The following is a 24,483-nucleotide window of genomic DNA, read 5'->3' on the forward strand; positions in this document are numbered from 1 at the left end:
CACCCACCCAACAAAAATATTATTCACTGCTAAATACTTGTACTTTGTTTGTCTGACATTTGGTTCATCAAAGCCATTTTAATTTTGTATTTATCTTATTTAACATTAATTTAACCAGGCAAACCCCACTGAGTTCATCAACATATCGTTAACATCACTCAGCAATTACCAGAGTCTATTAGTAACAGTCTGTCAGACTGTTACGCAGCATACACCTTTTTTTCAGGGACGCAATGTCATCAGTATGGTCGTGCTATCAGCCAGGGTTTACTGGATGGATGAACTGCCAAGGCTCCATTTGTCTACAAAATGATTGAATGAGATATCAGAAATGAACTTTCTGTGCGTGTGCGTGTAGGTTTGGGTCTAAAACTCTGTCTCCCCGTAAGAGGTTTTATGGATTTCACATGCATGTGGTAAAGGAGGGTAGCGAGTCGACAGCTGGAAAGAGGAGGAACATCTCTTCATGGATGAGTACTCAGCTACAGATCACTCAGTCATACTAACACAAAAGGGAGAGGACAAATGCAAATGTAAAAACAAACAAAACACAAAAAAGCAATAAAAGTTTCCATGAGAGCATCAGTGGGGCTTTTTATGTGAAATGACAGCAGCCCACCACTGTCGTCCTACAGGGATATGAAGGGAAGGAAAACAGCAAAAGCATATTTTAAAGATATTCATGAACAGACACCGTTGTGAAAGGTGGGATCCACTGGGATGTGGCCCATCTCTTTGCTGTCTCCATGAATGAACAGACTGGAACTAGCAGCATCACAGTCCAGGGGCAGCTCTGGCAGGAGCAGAGGCAGAACTTAACCAATCTATCTCCATGTTGTTCCATGTGACGGCCTTCTGTTTGTCCATGCTTTATTTAACATAGAACTGGTCCCGCCACCTGTGTTAGCAGACCCGACCGGCAGTGTGTCACCGCGCAATGCTATCTGCTCCCGCTTTAAGAGGATGGATTAGCAATGTGGGCTACGGGAAGCGATGGCTCCAATGAAGCAGGCCGGTCACTGGGGCGGGCTGCCAGCTGTCACAGCAGGAGTTTGACGCTCCTCTGTTCTCAAGGTCTACTTCTCCATGTATTAGGCACCGTGATTTATTATTCATTACGCCATGCATGTAACACTTATTCATTCTACTGGCAATGGAAAATTCTCCAAGTGCTGCAGAATTCAACAGCTTACAGAAGACAACAGAAGAGAGAGAGAAAGAGAAAGAGAGAGAGCCAGAGAGAGAGCCAGAGAGAGAGAGAAAGAGAGAGAGAGAGAGAGAGAGAGAGAGAGAGAGAGAGAGGGACAGACGGAAAAGTGACAGGCCATTCTAGCAATGAATAATGATCCTTTAAAAAACGTTATATTCTAATATCATCATGGCCTCCTTCTCAACTGTACACATTTTCACTTTGACAGTATTGCCCATGCATGGCATTTGTGTCTAGGACAACAGCCTGCGGAATATGAAAACACCAGCGGGACTTATGAAAGCACAGAGAGAGGATCTGTTTGATCCGGGATAACTGAATGCAAATTAGGAGAAAAGCTAGCATCAGCTGACACAAAGAATATGACAGATTTCTCTAAAGGGGCACATAATCAAAGGGCTATCTACTATAGGTTGCCCAGGGTGAACACTACTGCGAGTGTGGAGAATATGACGCTTTATAAAACTTTATTAATCTGTCACTGTGCATCATGACCAGCACCACAGGTGAGCCACTAAAGAGGAGGTTTTCCATCCTCCACCCACAAATCAGAAGCCTCCAATTATAGAGAGGCTCTTGGGTCTTAAGGAGTTTTAAGAAACATTTAAGCTCCATACACTGAGTGTTCACACACACAATGAAGTCTCTGAAAGGGATTTGGGAGGCAGGAGAACTGGACTTGTTCTTACCTGTACGGCCACCACGGACAGCACCTCCACTGAGATCCTGTTAAACTCGTCAAAGCAGCCCCATGCCCCCGTCTGAGCCAGGCCTTTGTAGATGCTCCCACAGGACTGATGGACACAGAAAGACAAAGACATTCAGATTGACACAGTGGGACAGGAAGTCGGTCTGTTAGGCTCGCTGATGGGAGACCATGTCCGACTGAGCGATAAGGCATGTGGCAAAGCAGACATAGACGCATCACCAATTTGTCAGAAGATATATGGGAGAAACATTCTTTGCAGCAACACAGCAGCCTGAGAGTAGGCGAATAATAACAGCATGATACAAAACAGGGCCCTGATGGCAAAACGGGAAAGGCTAAAATGTCTACCACCCACAATTTAGCTTCCGTCTCTACTTGAGAGCAGGTGAACAGCCCTTAGGAGAGCAGCTGGACCAGGATGAAGCAGGCAGCTGACTTTTCTCTCCAATTACAGGGCTAAGGAAACCTTCTCTGACGCAAACCGGAGCTGACTGGAGGATTGATCCAACTCGTATGTGTGCGTGTGCATAACAGAGTATGAGTAACACTGCAAGGCTCTGAAGCCTGTTTCTATTGCCTGTGTTCCTCCTGGAGTACATTAGCACTTCTCTCTGACACCTTGCTGCAGTGGGTATAGCCTGGGGTGCTGTACACTTCTATACCGTAATGATGCCCCCGTCTGCGGGAAGCAGACGCAAACTGCATCACAAGATTATGTTTATGTCTCCCTTGACCGCTTTATATGCAGAAAGTATGAGAATTAGAGTGTACAAGTGTGCATAATAACACAAGGTGGAGGCTGGATACGGAGAGGGCATTACAGGAGAAAGTACAATCAGAGTTTAACTGATCAGCTCGTCTCAAACGGAGGAAGAAAAGGAGGAATATGAAAAGAGGAGGATGTGAAGGTGGGTTGACAACATTAATGACAAATGCATACCATATCGCTGACAAAGGCAGAGATGAAAAGGAACATGCTGTGAGTGCACGAGTACAGACGCACGTGCGTGTTTGCAGCAGCTCACCTTGTAGTCCATCTGCTCAGAGCAGTTGAATACATAGACCATGATGCCCAGAGCTCGGCCCAGATCTTTGGTCGTCTCAGTCTTGCCTGTGCCAGCGGGACCTGCTGGAGCGCCACTCATGGTCAAGTGCAGGGACTGGGTCAGGGTGATGTAGCATCTAAACACACACACACACACACAAACACACACACACACACACACACACACACACACACATGCCTGTTGATACGACAGCTAGCAAAGAGGCCTTTGACTGGTTCAGCTGACTGCTCTTCAATTTAAAGACATCAGGACAAGGATCCTTTACTCCACTCACTCACTGTGGGGACCTTGACTACACAGGGACATTTATAGCTGTGTTATGTGTTGTGTTATCTTCTGGGTATATACTATATTTGCATTGTTTCTTTTTATCTCTGTTTTCACTATAACCATTATTATTTGTGTTATTCCTACTGAATTTTATCCATTTAATCTGTTGTGTATAACTTTTGTGTTGAAAAGTCGAAAAAGATTGTGGATGCAGTTCCCTGCACTTGATTTTTGTCATCTCAAAATGGGCCAACTGAGTAATTTAATACTTTTTCTGGTTAATCTCAGAGACTTACATGCTCAAGTTAATTGATTTAATGCACAACAAGAAAAATTTAAAATTGCCAAATTATGTATTGAGGAGGATTCATGTGCAGCCTCTCCTCTGGTTGCTTGGCAACCTCACTGTGTCAGCAAGACTTCAGAAAGTCACCACTTTCTGCTAATTACTATTTGCGAAAAACTTTACCCACAATTTTATTTTAATTTGGGCATCTCTGAATCTTGCAGATTAAACTTTGGACTGTTGCATTGAGAGCTGCTTCCCTGCTTTCAGTGTTCATGCTAAGTATTACACACAGGTGTGAGAATTACATTGGTATTATCTTATTTTGGGAAAACAATATAATGGTGGGTCAAACTCTTGAACTACGCTCTCAAGACAGAGCAGGGAAACAGAATTTCATGTTCAAATGATTGAATGCATTCTGCAGCAGGCATGATGTCAACCAGGCATGGACTCCAAACTCTAAATAGCATTAAAAAAGCAGATTAAAGTACAAAGAAAATACAATAAAAAATCTCAACCTTAAAACCAACTATTAAACACAACCTGAATGGCTACACTCCACACTATACTCCAGCTGGGCCCTCCTCAGGTAAATGTGCACAGTGACAATGGCAGAAACATTCTGTGATCCTGAGTTCCATCACTGACAATGTGTCCTACAATTCAGAGAAATATCAACTTAAAGCCAGGAGGGCAAAGAAAAATGCTTTAATGAGCTGCTGGTTAATAGATGAAGTATGGAAGGGGAAAATATTGGAAAGCATAAGGGGAGAGAGAGGCTCCAGAGAAGAAAAATGATCCCATCTGTGTACAGTGTATCATTCAGTTACCAGTGCCAACAGGCTTTATGATCATCCCTTGAAATATGGCCAAAGCCAGTGGCAATCTATGTGATTCTTAGCGGGTCCCAGTGAGGGCATGCGCCATATGGTGGAGTCTCGCTACATGTACGCTGATCCAGCCATCAAAGCCTATTGTTTGTGCTTTGTTCAAGCTTCAAAAGGAATATTGGTCAGTCTGGAAAACCACACAGTCAAACGCAGCAGTTTGCTAAACGGCTCTTGGAGGCAGGTACTCATCTCTGTGTAGTTCAAACTTTATCAGAAATACTGCAGAAACACATGCATGTGCATAAACAACCTGTTGGAACAGACCCCAAACTGAGCTGTTCTGGAAGGTTTTGCATGTGGTGGATGTAAGTAATGATTCAAATCACCGTCAGTGAAATAGCTTCAGGGAATCATGTTGTGTCGCCCTTCAGTCGTAACAAAAGCCCAAAGAAGGAAACCAACATACCTGTCCGTCAGAGGAGTGATGACTAGTCGTGGCGTGTTGCCCAGGTATTCATACGAGTAGGTAAAGTTGGCATCACAGATGTTGACAAAACAATGCCCCTTTGCTTCGCCCCAACAGTGTCTCAGCTGAGAGAGCCACACAAACGCCTGAGAATTGTCCACCTTAAAGAAAAATAAAACTCATTTGAACCAAAGATTGATAAAATACCAAACATAACCAGTGCTTTTTCACCTTTTAGTTATGGTGGTGAGACACCTTGCTTGAATAACTTGACAGCATTACACACTGGTTACATCCTCTCAACAAATGCTGCCGTCACGTCTGCATAAGAGTTTGTATACGTTATGTTCTTAACCAGATCTATGGCCCCCTGCTCACCTTTTGTAAGATCAGCTTGGCCACCACGTCTCGGGCGTGGACGTCAATAGTGCAGATGGTCATCACCTTCTGCCGATCGCCCGGCGTGAGCTGGCCAACCAGCAAGGAGATGAGTGTGTTGAGCTGGGTCACCTGTTTCTTGAAGTACTCCTTCATGGCGTTTTCATAGCCCTCCTCCAGCCGGACGAAAGCCATGCCGACGTCAGACGTCCACCAGATCTGAGAGCAGGTCAACGACACCTGAATCCGAAGCAACGAAAGGTAGAAAATAGAAGTGATGGAATTAATTTAGATGGATTGCTCTACGCTTGTTTATAAATAATTTCAAAAATACAGCATCTAAATGTGAAACAAATGTAGGAACTGAGCCAACAAAGCATATGGCCTCAATATATGCCCTTGTGTTTCATATATAAAAGTGGCAACCCCTCGCCTTTAGAGCACAGAGTTTTCTCTGAATGTGGGAGAATTTGGACTGAGATGCAAAGATAGTTCTTCAAAACCATGGCGGTTTTTGCTGATCAGTGTAAAGTAAACTTCAGTGAAGACGAGGCGGGCTGGGCAAATTTTATGAGTTCTGGTCATCAATCTGTCGAGGGTGTAATTGCGACCAAAGACCAGATTCTATTTTCAGCCCTACTTTGATTTTCTTAGTAAAATCGTACCAACAGTGTCCAGCTGTCATCATCCACATGAGAGAAGATACAAGTATTGACATGGAAATTTATGCCACCTTATTTCATCACCATGCCCTCGCAACAACAAGCTTTATGAGGAGGTTAGACTTCTTTGCCCTGAGTTTTGCCCATCAGGCTACAGGCTGCCTTAACCTTCCAATAGGTGATTTTTTTTTCCAACACAGCCAGAGAGGAGGAGAACCTGCAGGTGTTACGAATAGCTGGAAAATGTACTGCTTCCTTGGATGCAGGCCATGGTCTATTTATTAAAATCCTGCGAGGGCCACAGACATCGTCTTTTATCTTTTTTTCAAACAACACTATTTCTTGATCGGGACTAGGGTTGCAAAATTCCGGGAATAATCAAAGTTGGAAACTTTCCTTGGGAATTAACGGGAATAAACTGGAAATGTTGTGGGTAATTTATACTAACTGTATTTACCTTGTCATATACAGACATAAATATAAACATTTTGTTTTGTCACAGGCTGATTTGAGCCCTGAGGAAACTTTGGGCACTTGACTATATGCTTCTGCATCTTTGTGTCATTCTTTACATAGGTCTTTGCACAGTATTTACAAATGTACACAGCCTTTCCTTCTACATTGGCTGTGGTGAAATGTCTCCACACATGAGTTAGTGCACGTGGCATTGTTCTGTAGAATAAGATGAGAAAAAAGTTTGTAAAAACACACTGATGCAATTCCAGAGATATAAATAGTTAGCCAAAAAATTTGAATCTTCTGTAAAAATATTTTACAATTGATGGATAAATGAATGGAAATAGGCTAGATGAACAGATGAACAATCATCAACCAGCATGCTAATATATTTTCCCCAGTAATAGCATCGAAACCTACCTGACTAGTAGTGCACATTACAGCAGGCCTCAGTAGCCCTGCTGTAGTGTGCAGGATGCTGGGAATTATCTGTGCATGTGATGGAAGAATGCACAGTGGAGGGTTGAAATTCAACGTGCAGCGTGTGCTGCATTCCATACATCTTTAAAATAGAGTTTTGAATGATGTTTTTATTGCTCAGCGTTTAATTTGCGTAGTTGTTTTTTTTTTTCAAAATTCCTGAGCTTAAAGGGACTCTTACCTTTGTTGCATTTGAGAATTACAGCACATTTGAATCATCCCGCCTTCCTCCAATGCCCCACCCCCTCGTTCCCATCCGCAGTGTTTTTTCTTTTGTTTTTCCCCCTGGGAGCGGCTGTTTCAGTACGCCGTGGACCACTTTGGTCTGCCATCGTCAGTCGCTACGGTCTATTCGGTCGCTACTCGCTACTGTCTGCCGTGGAATCAAAACAAACCCTATAGTTGAGGACGCGCCTTGATGGCGCGGGCCCGAATGCGCCAGAAGAAGCAGACGGGCTTCCTGTCTGTTTCCATGCAGCAAACAGACAGGTCTGTCGGCCAATAAGGTCCTTCGGTCCGAAGAATTTTATTGGTTGAAGTTTTCACTAAATATTACGAGAGTGAAATAATTGTTTGCTTTAACTCCTGGTGGGTCTGTCTTGCATTTTAGAGTGTCATTACCTTATTAATACCAATTTAACCACAAAAAGTGTAAAAATGCAACAAAGGTAAGAGTCCCTTTAACTTCCCATGAAAAGTTTCCGGAAAGTTTCCACCCCTTTGCAACCCTAATCCGGCCATGAAGATGGTGGTGTATAATGGTGCTATGAGATTTCAAAAAATTCAGAGACAACTTAGCAACCCTACTCTACCATGTATTTTGCCATTCAGAGCATCAAATACTTACTTTTCCAAATTATAAATATTTGCAAGAAGAGAAAAGTTTTCCATTAATGTAGCACACCCATATCTGTAATTACATTGTTCAGAATACTCAACTCTGTGTGTAAAGCCTTACCGAGTGTATGGACTGGGTTGAAATGTCGATGGTAGACAATAGACATAATAGTGATTTTGAAACTGATCCATCAGATGTCGGAGAAGGTGACCAAAAATAAAATCCCCAAAGTGAGTGTCGACAGTTCAATCAATGCGTACTGAGCCTTTTTTTACCTGAGCTGGATAATCAAACAGCCACTGCTCTCTGGGTTTCTCCTCGTAGGTGATCACTGCCTCAGTCATCTCATGGCGAACTGTGTTGCGCATGGAGTCCATCACCCGGTTCAACCACACCTCCACCTTACACAGGCGCACACACACACACACACACACACACACACACACACACACACACACACACACACACACACACACACACACACACACACACACACACACACAAAGAGGCCCATGAATTAAAAATGTAGAAAAATATTGCATTGTCAGTAACGTAGGCACCAATGGACTCTCTTATCATTGGACCCTAATGAGGTCATTAATAAGCATTAGAGTCAATGTGGAGTTAGGCAAATTGTATGGGTTGTAATGGAAATTTAATGGATTTATGGGCTTTGAGATGCAAAACCCCTGAGGGCCAATGACAGACTAAATCTCCTTTATTGTGGGTTATGATATCTGTATTTGCTACATATTTTCCTCAATGTCTTTCCATTACAGAAAATGGCAGGTAAGTGAATGTTCTCATCTATCGCAGTCATCTACAGACACATAGTGACACTGTCAGCACAACGCCTAATAGTGACAAAGATAATGAGTCATTGGAAGTTGCGGCACCACAATTTTAAAGATGGGACAAAGTTTCCGGGTCTCTTTACCTGTCCAGTGCAGTCACAGGGCTGATTAAAGGGGACGTACTCTTCCTCTTTGCTGTACATGCCCAGTCCAATTTTAGTTGGCTTCCCTTCTCCATCCTCTTCAAATCCCATCTTAGCCATGTTGTCGAACAGCTTAGACAGATGCCTTTGGACCTGAACAAACACACAGACACGTTAAGCTCGGGCTCGATTAACACTGAGCTCATGGCCTGACCGGTATTTTTCTTTGCCGCTGCACGAATAACTTACATTTCATTACTGTTTTTCAGAGTTGTTAATAGAAGGGCAGGACCTGCGTTCTGCTGCATCTCTGCTAACTTCCTCTTAAAGAGATTTAGTGGCAAGTTGTGCTTTACAGTGATTTATTCCTACGAGTGATTTATTTCTACGAGCAGGCAATGCATAAGACATGGTCCTGATGATGGAGGTTGAAGTGGGCTGCAAGACTATGAGTAACATTTCCCCTGTGTGGCCACTGTGGGAACTACACAAGTCAACAGCATTCAGCAGAAGAGCCAAATGATGCAGTGGAACATGGTTTTAAAAAACTGTTAAAAAGTAACTTTTTTTCTGACTCTGTGAACACACTGAAGCATACAACTTGTTGCCAACTCCTCAGGCAAATATAAGTGAAGGCACCTGGTGTGGGTTGGTCCCGTTAGACAGGATGTCCAGCAGATCAGCTGACGAGACGAAGTAGAATCTCGGGAAGGCCAGACGTTTGGTGTCCAGGTATTCTGCCAGAGCTTTTTCACACAGAGATAGTCTGTAGAGAAATAAACAGTCAGTGTATTTGTGTGACTGCCCCTGTTAACAGACGAAGAAGAAACAGAAAGACGTCTTACCTGCTCTGCATGTTCTCAAGCGTAGCAAACAGCCCTGGTTTATTGGTGGCCTCCACTACATTGGGAGTTTGATGCAATGCGTTTGCCAGCTCTTTGAAACTGGTGTCAATTTCATCGAAGCGCTTGGAGTCCTGCAGAGGATTTCAGAAGGGAACACGGTCCGGGGATTTAGGTTCCCACAAGAGAGACGAGAGAATCACAGGTTTAATAGCAAACATCTGGGTTAAGCACAGCCCGAACATCAGGGGAGCAATTAAAATAGTTTTGGTATCTCAGCTCTTAACCTGGAAGTATGGGCTAATTAATGCATTCCTAATTAACAGCTATACCAGTCATGCTATCTATCTAGGTTCATATGGCAACACAAGGGTGTATGAGCTTGCCACTGATGTATACCTGAAATATAGAGCTGTAAGTTATTGCGTGTATGTGTGTGTGTGCATATGTATCCATCTAATCAGTTTGTTGCAGGATTTGTCTGTAACCTCAGGCAGCTGTTTGCGGATGTCCTCAGAGCCAATGAAGATGCTCTCTAGATGGGTCCACGTCCGCTGCACCTCGAACCAGATGGAGATGACCGAGTCGGCGATAGACAGTTTGGTCTGCCACGACGACACCTCATCCAGGAAGTGCCCAATGTACTTGGACGTCATGAGGTTCTGCAGCTGGACCTGGTTGTCCTCCAGCGTCTCAATGAGCTCCTCGTCTGTGCGCAGCAGAGGCACCTGGGTGCGTTGGTGGGGCTCGTACTGGAACTGCATACCTGCGTGCGATCGATAAACTCAATGAACTGGAAAAACTTTGCATTCTGGTTTTAACAGGGTGTCCCCTTCCCATACCTGTCCATGTGGTGTTGAGCTCGGCGAGGACTTTCTCCATCCCCATCTCTTTAACAGCCTTATCCACGATTCCTCTCACATCCTCTTCAAAGCAGTGCAGGTTGAGTGACAGCAGGTCGTCCAGAGTGGTATCCTGCTCACAGAAAACCACATCAGTACTTTATCCAGACTTCACATGAGATAAGATGCAGTTTCCCTCAAGCTTCTGTCACCTACAAACAAGAAACTAAAATGCTTGTGCAATTCGGACACTTTCGCCACCTGCAGGCAATGACAATAACTACAGGGGCGTTTCCCACAGAATTAATTCAATCTATGGCAGTAGTGGTTCAAAGATCACTCTCACGAGAAACAGGTTCCGAGCGACAGATTCACAGACTTAAGAGTAAAAGATAAGCTCTACGTAAGAGAAAGAACTACATTGCAGCAAAAATTATGAGGTCTAACTGCGTGGATGATAAAGAAGTTATGGACCATAGCAGGAGCACCCAGTAGCGCAAGTGTTACAGGACCAATCTCGAAATCAGCTAGGCTCAACCCAGTGACGCAAAAAATAAGGTTGAAGCCGCTCCAGAGTTACGGTTAAAGCTAAAATGTGTAGAGTCTGGGGGTGTGGCCAAATAAAACAAAACATGAGAAGATCTGGACCAGCCAGGTAGTGTGGGCTGTCAGACCTAGAAACTCATCTCTGACTACTTGAGTGAAATAACTAATGAGTCCCCCTTACTCAAAAGAAACAAACAAATAGAAACAATATAATATGTGCCAGGATGATGGAGGCTGTTAGGGATCTCTTATGTTATTATGAAATAGGTTTTGGTACATTCAGAAACTATGGACGGACATTTTAGAATATCCCCATGTTAAATATTCACAGGCTGCAAGTATTGCTCATACAAAAGCAATATAAAGTTTATCTGACTAACAAGTGGCCTAGTTTAGAGCTCTGCACAGTAGCTGCTTGAGCTTAGCGTTAGCATAAAAGGGCCTTAAATATCTCAGTTCAGAGATCCATTCATCCGACTAAAATCTATCATCTGTCCTGCTTATCCTTTTAATGGTCCTTTGTTATGCAATCGTTGGATAAATATTTATGGCGAGTGTCTTACGATTGAAAAGTTATTTTAAAATTTGTGGGTACCACCCTTGTAACAGAGTTTGGTGGTAAAGACTTAAAAGTGAAGCAGTTCCAACTGTCCCCTGTTACTTTCCTTTTTTACATTTTCAGATATAAAAATGTTGCAAGTGCATTTATAATTCAACAATAAAAACATTTACCCAAAGCAATGAACAAAATAAGAACAACAGAGTGCTCGCATTGCGAATCTTTAAGAATAGATTGCTAACCTCATCCATGGTGAAGCGGACTCCAGTGGCGGCCATCAGCTGATGCCAGTGGCGAAGTCGTATGGCTGGGTTCTGGAGCTCTGCTACAGCCCGGAGGGAGACAAGGAGGTTTTTCACCCTGCTGTCGAGACCTGTGAAGGCGTCCCACGCTCTAACCTACAGGGGACAGAGGGCAGGAATGAATTCAAGGACTTTTGACAGATTTTTGCTTGAAGACATAATTCCAGGTTTCATTTCGGTTTCATTCATTACACTTAAAAATTAAACTGACATTTATTCAGTTACACAGAGGCCTTGCTCAAGGGTACGCACACACAGTTGCAGCGAGAACGTACCTCCGCCAAGGTGCAGCAGCCTTAATTTCAATCAAGCTGCACCAAATGTCACACACATATAAATATCAGTTCCCTTAATCTGCCTGATTCTTCCAGGAATTATTTTGCAATGAGTTTGTTGAAGAGGCAAGTCTCCATCTGACTTACAGGTTAGGGTTTCACCTCCCTCTGTTTGGTCACTTTCTCTAACATTGCAAAATTTTTATTTGTTGAAAAAATCTGCCATGTTTAGGGGCATGATATTGATATTGGGGTTGCAAGAGTGTAATCTCCCCCCAAATAAAATAAAGAGTAAGACAGAGAGGCAGCTTAAACTCTGACAGCATCTAATGTAGAATGATGGAATAATACCGTTCATAGAAGGGTTCACTGAATGGTCAATTGCAGTTGCAAATGAATACTGTGTGCCTAATGGTGCACGGCCAGGCATTGCCTATTACTATTTTGTATACTTATGCTGATTCTCCTTCTTCCGTACCCTCCAGATCGTTACAGGATTTTACCAGGAAACCTGAAAAGAGGCTGGATTTTCAAAATAAACCCCCCCAGATAGTTGCAGGATGTTACCAGGAAACCCCAATAGAGGCTGGATTTTCAAATAAAAAAACCCAGATAGTTACAGGGTGTTACTAGGAAACCAGAGAGGAGGCTGGATTTTCTAGATAAAACCCCTCACACAGTTACAGGAATGTTACCAGGAAACCCGAAAGGAGGCTAGGTTTTCAAAATAAAATCCCCCAGAGAGTTGCTGGATGTTACCATGTAAACCCGAATAGAGGCTGGATTTTCCCTCTTTCTGTGTCTGTCTCTCTCAAACTGAAACAAGTCTATCTGTTGCAGCGGCAGCAAGCAATAGGCACACATTCACAATTTCTAGGGAGGAATTTTCTACTTATTCATCTAAGATTAATTGTCCTCTTTTTCTTAACCTAGCACACTTTTCAACCTCTATACTACTCTGTTATACATCCTGGTCTTGCCCATTCTCCCCCAATCACCTCTTTATCCAGGCCCCGTATATCTTTAGAGAAGCGTTTGCATTCCAGCTCCATGTCCTCCACCTGGACCTCTCTCCACAGAGTTGTCCTCCACGCAGCAATGCTAAACTCCACTGTGGTGATCATGTCCCACAGCTCCTTCAGCAGGCCCACTTCACGCCTTTGGGATGAAATGGACAAAGTGAACTCAACTGAATAACACTGACTGTGAAATGCAAAAGACTCACTCGCTTCAAATCTGGCACAGGACGTTTGCCTGCCAGCGTCGGGCTTTACCTGCATTGTCGGAGCTGTTTGAACTCTGAAACGTTGACCTCAAACAGGTTGGCAGACTTCACCAGAGACGCCATCAAAGTCTCCCGCTCCTGGATCTGCTTGTGGAAGGTGTCCAACATCTGGAAGGGGATCTTGCTGTCAAACCTGGTCAGATGGCATGAGTGCACAGAAGCACCCGGGGAAACACACACACACACACACATTTGCACAAGCCCAGTATAAATCAAGCTACTTATGAACAGCTGCAGTTTAGCCAAGCTTGACTTAGCTGCAGCATAACCAGACCTAACTGCACACTGTGACAATTAACAATGACATTAATTGGAAAATAATCACCAGGTTATTAAGAGACCAATAACACACATTAATTATCTGACAATTATAACGTAGCATCGCTACCTATGAATGAATTATCTTTATGTGAAGATTCAATTAGCCTTGTCGGATATGACCTCTAGCCTCAAGATAACACTATATCTTTTTTCCTTTAAATTTTTAGTGTTTGGCTCAAATTATTTAGTTTGAAGTCAACAGGCAATGATGCTGATTTTTAATAAGATTTACTGGCCAGTTCAACCGAACTGAACATTGATGCCAAATATAGAAACCTTCCAGAAACATATCCAGTGGGAAAGTATCTGATTGATAGAAAGTTGAAGATATCATTTTAGCTTTCAGAAAAATTTTTAAAAATACATTTTGTATCTTTGGATTCTGTAGTTATTTAATATGGTGCAACATGGGTTTGAGTTGTCCTCACCTGAAAGGCCCATTTTTGCGGAAGTCCTCCCTGAAGGTGTGCTGCTCCACATCAAATGAAGCACATTTGCTACGAAGGCTAGACACCTCTGTGGCCTGCAGAGGCGCCACCTGCTGTTTGGCTAACACTGTCTGCTTTCTCACATTGTTCCACTTTTCTGGCAACTCCTGCAGATGGACAGATAGATTTGATGCAGGCAGAGGGAGATAAAGATGAAGACAGAAAAACAAGGGGTGCAGGAGTGACAGATGATGAATGGCCAGGAGGAAGAGGGTGGAACAGGAACAGGCAAATGGAAGATGCAAAGTAAAAGTAAGAGAAATGGTTCTGTCTACGCTTAACAAAACAAATGACTGTGACTGACAGATGACTGAACACCAGCACTTACCTCTAACTGTCTGTAGACCACATCAGGAAGCTCCTGCTCATACACCTTCAGCAGAGTGATGGCTTCCTGCAGGGGCTCGAACATGGTGTCTGTGATTTTTTGTCTTTCCTTTACAGCCATCAGGTGACCCATGATGTCCACCAGGCCATCATAGTCACCCTCCTCCACTTGTTGGCCCAGGCCAGCCTTAGTCACGCCAATAAACTGTTCCAGGTTTGACAGGCTGGGGACGAATGACTCTGATCATTATAGCGGTTCATCAATTTTAAGAGCTTTACTTGTCATGAGCAGTACAACTGAAATCAGTCGTGACCCCACATGATGTCATCAGGGCTCATCTCAGTTCAGAAAAAGTGACAACAAATTTTGAAAGGAAATCCTGCATTAAAAATTACAGCTTGAGAAACACAGGCGTTGACCATGGACAAGAAGAGAAAGTTATCCAATTGCATTACAGAACATGGAGAATCCAGTATTTTGGAGCTTGAAGCTTAAAGAGTAGAATATGTGAGACTCTAAAATGCTAAAAAGAAACTGGAAGTCATTGAACCACTTTAATATCGTAAAATTCTAAGTTTAAAACAGGTGGATTTTCTTCTGATCTGGCACTGATGTGCACACTTTATGAAAAGTAATCCACGGCTACAAACGTTCCATTGAAAAATCGCTACACCGGTTCATGGGTGTGTTCTGTGTGTATGCAATTGAAGAAACTGTGCCTTCTCCAATTCCACTTAAGCCAGGTGCACTTTGGCAGATTGCTATTATAGACTAGTCAGGGAGATTTTTGCAGAGAAAATGTTTTCACTTTGTACACAGGAAAATCCTTACAAATCAGTTTATGTAACAACTAGACTATATATGCAGATTGTGCATATTACTGGTGAATGGAGTAAACAAGTCTGAAAATGTAATAAAGATCAACTCAAAACAGAAGGCTTGTGCTAAATTGCTTTGAGTTGAAGTTTCCTAACATTATCTGTCATAAGTTAATGGTTTCATCCGGGAGCGTGCCTATATTCCAACAGCCCTATGTTCCCACAGCCCTATATTCCAACAGCCCTATGTTCCCACAGCCCTATATTCCCACAGCCCTATGTTCCCACAGTCCAATGTTCCCAGAGCCCTATATTCCCACAGCCCTACGTTCCCACAGCCCAATGTTCCCACATTTCCAATATTCATTACAAAATTAGGCCCTTTGTTCCTACAGTTCCCACATTTCTACCCCTGCCTGCTAGTTAAGGGTTCACCATACCGTAGCTGGCGATTTGAAGGAGCTAGCTAGCTTCCAAACTCTCTTGAGCTCAACACCGCTAACTCAACCCTAACCCTAACCCTTTCTTGAGCTCAACACCGCTAACCCTAACACTAACCCTAAATTTCAGAAAAATCTAGAAATGTGGGAACATAGGGCTGACCCCTTTCACCCAACCAAGAAAGGCTAACTTGAAGTAAAGCCCCAAAGTGTATGAAATATTGCCTCACCTGTTGGTTACATTGTCAATTAGGTGCTGTTTGAACATGAAGCTCCACTTTTTGATGATGTTGAGCAAGGCACTCTTCATGATGCGGCCATCCACCTTCATCCACCCATTGAACACATGCACTGCATCCAGACCCTGCACCTCTTCGTAGAGCTTCTCATACCTACAGGATGATGACAAACTGATTTCATTCAGGTACACACAGACTTAACTTAGCCCTAAGGCTTATTTCACCTTATTTTCCAATCTTTTCTCCAAAATAAAATCGTATTCCAATCTTTTAAAGTTGAGATTAACATAAGAATAACCAGAAATTCAAGAGCGAACACAAATAAGTGCTCACACTCTGCTTCACCAATACCCACTTGTTTATCTCCTCCTTGAAGTCACCCAGGGTTGGTGGGCTCTCTGGGACTTCATCATCAGCATTAACCTCCATCTCATCGCTGGTGAGAAAGTGGCCGTACTGGAGGAACTGACGCATTAACTCCCTCCTATCATCCACGTACAGGAAGCTGTAGTGGTGCAGTGAGCTGCGATACTCACAGCACGTAACCATGACGCCCTGCACACGTTCCATAAGGACTTGACGCATGTCAGCCAGGTCAGCTATGTCCTCCATGTCAGCCTGAAGAAAACGATTCACCAACATTTGGTTAGTAGAAGGGATATTCATTTAAGATATTACAACTTAAAGGAAATGACAAACAAATGTTTTGTAGATATTGGAGCTGAATCACAAACAACAGTACCTGGTAGTGGGGGAAGGGAATGTGCTGGGCGAGGCGTGGCACCAGTGAGGAAATTCTGAACACATCATTGATGAGGCTTTCCACCAACTCAAAGAAACCGTCCCCAGCTCCCAACTCCAAAGAGGTAGAGAACACCATGTCAGGAACCTTCAGGCTCAGCTGAGTCTCAAAAAGAGGGAGCACGCCAGGCCTCTGGTCTGGACCCAAAGGAAAAAAGTGGAAACTGTTAGAACAACACTGAAAGCTCTTCTCAAGTAAGTAAAGCATCCTGGTATCCTGCTTTGTCACATGGTATTTCCCATCTCCCTCTCCCCTTGATTCACCTGTCAACACTTTTTCAGTCTGTTCAAGAAAAAATTTTCAGATTGTTTAACCAAATGTGGTTTTATATACTTAAATGTTTGATAGTCACGTATTAAGATAAGCTTCATAACATATATGTATTTTGGGTTTTCATCATTTCAGGGATTTTGTCCATAGATTTATACCAAACGTCTTTAAAGTGAGTCAAGTGTGTAAAATAGTAATAGTAAAGTGTTTGTCCATAGTGTAATATTTTTGATTTATTACTTGGATGAATAAATACAACCTGCAGACATAACACAGACATATTAACACCTCTAAGTTATTTTGGCATGTTTTTATGCACCAAAATGCTAACTTCAAAGTGTAATCGCTAACTTTGCCTGTCTGTTGTTTATTGCAAAGCAGTAGACCCCCTCAAATGAAACTCCAAGTCCGGTCCAAGTCAGCGCTGGCTGGAAGATGACGTTTTTAGTTAATTATGGAAAAGTAGTGAGTAGTGCTAAATGTTCTGATAATGGATTTATGGTTGGTGACAAGATTTGAGGCTATGAATTAAAAATAGTAAAATCACTACAGCACTACAGATACTATGGGCTCTATTTTGTGTATTTAAAGAATGTCCAAATCCACTTTTGCTAATTTGAAGGTTCAATAGGGTTGCATTTACCCAGTTATTTAATCATGAGTGCGTTTTGGATGGAACATAAAATGAACCATGTCCCATTCCCTTTAAAAGGTGATAGCAGCATCCGAGTATTCGGCTCAACCCTATCATCTGCTGCCAATGGGAAGAGTCAATCACCTTTTTTTAGCGGGTGTACCCACGTTTTAATAACCCGGGTATAGCATCTAATTTTAATAGTATATAATATGTTTTTCATTTGATTGTTCTGTTTATTTTCTCCTCATGAATGTCCTACCTGTGTTATCCAGGAAGAACTTGAGAGAGTTTTTGATACTGTTGAAGAATCCGTCTATGATCATGTCGTCCATGTACTCAACATAGGCCTTCCACTCCTCAGAAGATGGCTCAGCCCTGAACAGCTCCAGATTGCTCTAAGACGTGACGAAGAGTGACACAGAGACAACAACAAAAAGATTTCCCAGACTTATATTAACAGCATTGAACGACGAAATTAGAGCAAAACTCAAAGCCTATTTGGTATTTCACACAAACACAGAATAACATATTTTATCTACCCTAAGCAGGAAGTGAATCTTTTCTCCTGAGGATCGGATCAGACCGTAAATCCTTTCCACCCTCTCAGCCCTGTCCTCCAGATTGAGCAGTGCATCTTTCTTGTCCTCCTTCCTGTTGAACATAGGGGTGGCCCAGGACCTCATGCAGGTTTGGATCTCCTCTACATTGTCTTTGGTTCTCTGGAGTTGGCTCTCCAGGTCACAGACGGAGTCTCGCACTTCCTGGATATACTGCCAAATACCTAGAGAAGGAATTATGACGGAGCAGTGAGAATGAGAGTGAATGATAGTGTGTGACTGAAATACTGGGACCACCTACAAAATGGGTTCTTCTTGTGACCCATTTTTTCCTTCAGAAGACAACTTAACCCGCATAATTAAAATACATTTGACAACTGAGTTCTCTCATTTCATCGCTTCTGGTTTCCTATTACAAATTGTGTAGTTTTCTTAAGTACTACTTTGATTAATATCCAACAGCAGGGCTGGAGAACCTTTGGAATGTGATCAAGCCCATGAGAATATTCGATGATACAACGGTGTGCCTGCTTTGTGTGGATGCACTCACAGTGATACAAAAACACATCTCTTCTGTGACCCAAAGAGAGATACTGACACTGAGTAACCAGTTCTACCAATAATGTAAAAATTTAAAAGATCAGACATCACCTTATCAACAAATAGACTGACAAAATTAGAAATCAAGAACAACATCCATAGCAAACATACAGACGCAACAAATGCTGTGCAAAAAGCCATTTTAGAGTCGTATCACTTCTGAGTTTGACTTAAGGAAGAACTGCTGTCTTATTTAGTCATGCATGGCTACGCCTCATCACTACCATCTGACATCAGATGCCTCAACAAAGAGAAACAGTTCCAGCTTGCATTAGGGTTAGTATGATATCGTGACTACGTGACTAAAGTAAGTAAGTAATAGATTTTTTTATCAATTAAAACAGTTTTACATCAATAGCCTGGCACCCAACATTATTTTGGGTGGGGAATTATGACGAAAAACCTGAGAGAAGAAGAAAAAACCCTGGAGTAGAAGAGAAATCTGAGAGTAGACATTTCACACGAAAATACCCTGTAGAAGGACAAAGATTCAAATCACAAGCAATACTTAAAATCACGGAAACATACAAATGAGGATAGAGATAAAAACAAGCACATTGTATAATATCATGTGTTCAGTTAATAAGTATGGGCCGCAAAGTATGTTATAAAAATTTAAATGGCCCATGACAGAAAAGGTTTCCCCTCCCCTGCCATAAAGAGAGGTCAGTGTGAGTGTGCTTCAGCAGTTTTGACAGCATTTAAAGTCAATGCATTAGTCGTTGCATGAATATTAAAGCGTTCAACCTAAATACAGTCTGCCAGCACACTCAGCATCGAGTGTGACCAGTGGGTGTATTCAACAAACACACCAATCGACATCTGCTTGACTGACTTTTTAAAACAGTCTAGTCATTGGAAATGTATTAGAAACATGTCTTTCTTCTTGGAACCTATCGAAATGATTGAACTGGGTTACAATCCAGGTTGCCTAAAACAACAACAATTTCTTACACATGGATACAACGATAATATGCATGTGAACATGATGTTATCAGGCCCAACACGGAATGAAGACTCCAGCTATTTCACAATTCAGGGGCTGCATCCCTCAGACGCTGCACTAGAAGAACAGTGGCATCAATGCGGTGTGAGTCTGACTAGTGTGTCTCCTTCTAAGGCTCCTTCAAATGGGATGAAGAAATGAGGGTGGATACTTCTCAGCACAACCTCAAGATTCATTGCGTGCCGGTGTTGAAGCTAACAAGCTAGCTATGCAAGCTAAAGTGAATGCAGCAGCTCAGAGTAGGTTACGATGCACCGGTAAGAGTGGGATAAGCTAGTGACACATGTAGTGTTGCACGGTGTACCGGTATTAGAAAGGTACCGCGGTACCCTTAGTTTAAAAACGATACGGTTTAGCATATTTTTAGTACCGGTACTTTATTATAATAGCAGGCAAAGAGAGCGCACTCTCTGCTCCGCTCCCTGTCCCGCTGACTGCATGCATTGACTGCGAGGGGCGGGGCTACCCAGCTCTCACAATGCAACAGGCAGCTGTCACTCACAGCGAGTGATCTCAGGGAGACATGGCCGAGCCGACCGTCCTCGGTTTGTTGGACGTGATTCTCTCTCAAACTGTGGCGCGGCCGGGCGGAAACATGACTGGTGGAGCGCGCCACCGGGAGAGGGGGGGGATGTGACGCGGGACTGTAACGCCCGCCACGGCGGAACACGAAAACAAGTCGTTGTTTCTGCGGAGCGGGGGGTCTCATCCCGCGGCTCCTCGGCCCCTCTGCAGTGGCTCCCTGTGCAGTGTTCATATGAACGGGAACGTCACGTTCATTTGTCAAATCAGCATCGTATCAGACCAGCATGAAAAAACCAGGAGCGGGCGTGTGTGTGGTTGTGCATTTGTGTGCGCACACACACACACAGGCCCCGGGGGCCCCGCCCCCACTCACTCGCTCAGGTGGCATGTTTTTACTTTTTTTTCACCTCAAACACATCTGTAAAATTATGTAACTCTTGTGGAAATAACTATGTAGTCATATAGTCAGATACGGACAACAGGCCTGCATCGCCGTGTATAATCAATGCTATGATGTCACCATGTAGTTTTCATTTATATCTTGCTGTAGGCTAATACTAATATGAATACCATTTGTTAAGTGTTCAAAAAGCTGGGCAGGAACAAGCTGGTAAAAAAGGGAACCTTACAGATGTTTTATTTATTACTATGATAAATAAATAAACCAGTATCGTATCGTATTTGTGGTATCGTACCGTATTTGTGGTATCGTACCGTATTTGTGGTATTGTATCGTATTGGTGGTATCGTATCGAAAGTATCGAGTATCGTGATATTTTGGCAGGTATAGTATCGAAGTCATAATTTTGGTATCGTGACAACACTAGACACATGTAGGAAATCCCCCATAGACCAGACCGTCTAATTAAAGTTCAGCCTTCAAAATCTAGATTGGCCTGTTCCTCTGAAGGATGCGGTCCCTGAATTGGGACACAGCTTTTTTTACTTTTAAATGGGAAATTTCCCTTGTACATTTTTTAACTGCATCATATGTTTTCTAAAGAAATCAAATTCTAGTCATTCTATACTCCTTTACCAAATGAACGAAGCACAACAAAAAAATACACACCCACTACACAGCATGAAGGAGATAAGTGTGTGCAGCTACTGAACATTCTGCAGAGGAACTGTTACTTTGTCCCCACCCACAGACAGCTGCATGCTTTCGCTTTTACTGTAAACTCTCTTCTCATTTCTGCTGCGTTCTTCTTCTGGGAATCCCAGGGGCTGAATAAACTAACAACATGCCTGCCAGCACAGTGTCAATCAGAGCATATCAATGATGGAACACCTCTCCTTTTCTCATTTTAAATGTTTTAAAATGCAAAGCCTCGCTGTATATGTCACATCTCTCAGCATCCTGCTCTTCCCTCGATATGACAAGGATGGAGGGAGACGCCAGTGAGCAGGAGGAAGGAGGGACATTTTCATCATACAAATAAATATCTCCTTGAACATTGTGTATAGCAGCTATACAAAAAATATTTTTAGATAGATTTTACATTTGCTGCTTTAGCCAAAAATATTAGCTGTTTTTTCTCAAACAAATATCACACAGCCTTAGTGTTCTGGGTGGGTCCAGCAGCAGGCACAGACACTTTGCGTTCAACAGCAGATTGAGGAAAACACATCACAGAACTAGACTTACAATCTAACTGTCGGTTTGGCATTTGAGACGACAACAGAAACAAACAGGGGAAAAAAGACTTGGATTGTTAATCAAATATCCATATCAGCATCTCTGTTTGCTGTCATGCTGTGAAAGGAAAACCTTTATGTTTCATGTTTACATTTTAGGTAATAAAAAAAATAGAGTCAAGCTCTATACATTTGCTTGTAATTGAGTCTTGTATCGTGTATTTTAAGTTAATTATAATGTCTACGATGACACTGTGATTACATTTCTTTTTCATTAGGGTTTGAAATCATCTTACGATTCAATGCCAAACTTCTGTATGTTGACTGTTATATCAGAACCAGAAATGATTTACTGCCTGTATTGGTATCAGCATCAGAGCACACAAATTCATATTAGTAGGCTTTACTCTTCTATACACAGTCCAGCAATATACATTTACCGCTGAAGCTCAATAATTGAGAAGCAGGAGGAGTCAGATCAGAGTACTTAAGTAAAATCAGTTTTCCAATTATAAACCACAATAGCCCACTTTCCATTTTTCTAGTGTCCCAAAACATTACAAATCAAGGAGAACACAACGTTTTATTAAAAACCACATGTGACTGAAATCACTGTAGAGGGTGAATCGGTAATAAAATTTAGATATTAATATAGATATATAATTTAGCATGCTTTACTGCCCTGAAATGACTTGAGGAGAAGGCACTGTTTTGTTCCCCAAAAATATATAACCAAAAACCATATAAACCGAATTTATTACACGCACACGATGCATGTTAATGTGTTAGTGAAGCTATGGAGGCCTTGTTTTAGTTTTTCACACCCAGCAATTTTCATACTTGACTACAATAAAACTATATATATATATATATATCTAGATTATCCCGAGCAAAGAATGTAAAAAAGCATATAACCCAGAATGGTGACCTAACTATTCCGCAGAAGGATCAAAAACTTCTCTCCTACAGCAAATTAACAGTTGCACTAGTATTAAAAAACAAATACAGAGCCTTTGTTTGTAGCTGCCACCGTCACATGTGTAAGAATTTGCACTAAGCACGTTGCAATTGCTGCTTAATCACAGAGATAGAATGCAAGTAGATAGCTAAGGTCATTGCATTAGACCCTAAACATCATATCTGTTGCACTATAGTCTTGTGGTAATACAGACCCTGTATTACAGGGTTAATTTATCAGTTATTCGTCTGCTAGCATGAGTAAATGTCCAGACCTTGGCTGTTCCAGTTCAGACTCTCCTCAGCGTTTTTGAGCTGAGCGTCTATGTCCCTGAGTTGGCCCAGCACCAGAGGATGTTCCACCTCGAGAACAGAGTGCATCACCTGCAGTCAAAGAGTGGGAGAAAACAAAAAGGAGAAAAGGGATGTGACGTGATTTCCAGCTCCCATTCAGCGGTCAGAGAAATATCATTTTAATCGAACCGCCAGTGAAAGGCCACACAAAAGCCCAGAGCAGCAAGACGGGTGTTGTATGAAATGCTGTATTACCTTAATTGTGGCAGCTGTGACACATGTGGCTGAGCTGCCCATTTCCCATTACAACAACATAACATAATTGTGTAACAGTAAATTTTAATGTCCAAAGTCAGTAAGTGAATTCATACACACAATGTGCATCCTCAATTGAGGATCTTATTCCGAAAAAAAAACAATTCTTGTTTTAGCAGTCTATAGTCTGTATGTCTATGTGTTCCATTCAAGTGAACACCTCAAGGGAATTTCTTCAAATTAAACAAATGTTCACGACTAAAGCATGAAATAAGTTAATTCTGACGGTCAAGGTTCAAGGGTATGCTGAATTCACAAAAGACAATAATTAATCAGGAATGATACTTGAAGAATGAATGAATAATTATGACAATTATTTAATTAAAAAGTTTGAAAAGGATGACATTTCACTTTCATCTAAGTGGCAACATCACATTATAGTGATATCATTATTTCATCCAGAAAAACTTCTGATCATAATTTAAATCCCTAATTCAGGTACAGGAGGAGATATTGTGAATGGACTTTATTTAAAACACATACCACATAACAACAGAGAGGATATATATATATATTTGTAAAAGCACATTCGTATTCATAAAAGATGCTTTTCTCTTAACAACCCCTCAACAGTAAAGCTTTAATTCTAGTCATTAACAGTAAAGTTGACATTCCCATTTGAACACACATTTACACAGCACTACTCTATCTAGCACTTTGTCTACCTGTCATGCATCTCATTCACAGGCTACTCAGGAGCAATTGTGGGTTCAATGTCACAAATTCACCCTCTTATTAATATTTTTATTTGTCTTATCATAGTTTTGCATATACTAATCAATTTTTCATTTCAGAACTCAGCCACTCCCCTCTGCTCTGCACTTCCTCGTGTCACAGATCCCTTTACCGGCCCCACCCACAGACGCACCTGCCTTCCATCAACTCATTAGTCTCCCCAGTATATCTACCTGCCTGTTTCCTTTGTCCTCTGCCAGATCGTTAGTGTGTTTGTACCTAGCCTTCCAACGTTTTCCCTCCTGACTTACCTTCTGCCTGATCTCCATT

General features: G+C 42.2%; 1 protein-coding gene across 1 annotated transcript in view; it reads right to left on the reverse strand.

Annotated features, from left to right (window-relative positions):
• LOC133027569 (dynein axonemal heavy chain 9-like) overlaps positions 1-24,483 on the reverse strand; it is a 98,703-nt gene that overhangs the window by 61,839 nt on the left and 12,381 nt on the right. The window contains exons 14-34 of the mRNA XM_061094611.1: positions 23,145-23,253; positions 18,126-18,367; positions 17,846-17,981; positions 16,620-16,816; positions 16,233-16,495; positions 15,869-16,030; positions 14,381-14,603; positions 13,993-14,159; positions 13,233-13,376; positions 12,957-13,116; positions 11,624-11,779; positions 10,277-10,409; positions 9,923-10,200; positions 9,438-9,568; positions 9,232-9,358; positions 8,593-8,745; positions 7,931-8,056; positions 5,220-5,459; positions 4,842-5,002; positions 2,945-3,101; positions 1,900-2,004 (exon numbers count right to left, since the gene is read on the reverse strand). Of these exons, the coding sequence (XP_060950594.1) occupies positions 1,900-2,004; positions 2,945-3,101; positions 4,842-5,002; positions 5,220-5,459; positions 7,931-8,056; positions 8,593-8,745; positions 9,232-9,358; positions 9,438-9,568; positions 9,923-10,200; positions 10,277-10,409; positions 11,624-11,779; positions 12,957-13,116; positions 13,233-13,376; positions 13,993-14,159; positions 14,381-14,603; positions 15,869-16,030; positions 16,233-16,495; positions 16,620-16,816; positions 17,846-17,981; positions 18,126-18,367; positions 23,145-23,253 (3,570 nt within the window). The remainder of the gene's footprint in view (positions 1-1,899; positions 2,005-2,944; positions 3,102-4,841; positions 5,003-5,219; positions 5,460-7,930; positions 8,057-8,592; positions 8,746-9,231; positions 9,359-9,437; positions 9,569-9,922; positions 10,201-10,276; positions 10,410-11,623; positions 11,780-12,956; positions 13,117-13,232; positions 13,377-13,992; positions 14,160-14,380; positions 14,604-15,868; positions 16,031-16,232; positions 16,496-16,619; positions 16,817-17,845; positions 17,982-18,125; positions 18,368-23,144; positions 23,254-24,483) is intronic.

Source organism: Limanda limanda, chromosome 21, assembly GCF_963576545.1.
Source record: "Limanda limanda chromosome 21, fLimLim1.1, whole genome shotgun sequence".
Taxonomy (NCBI): domain Eukaryota; kingdom Metazoa; phylum Chordata; class Actinopteri; order Pleuronectiformes; family Pleuronectidae; genus Limanda; species Limanda limanda.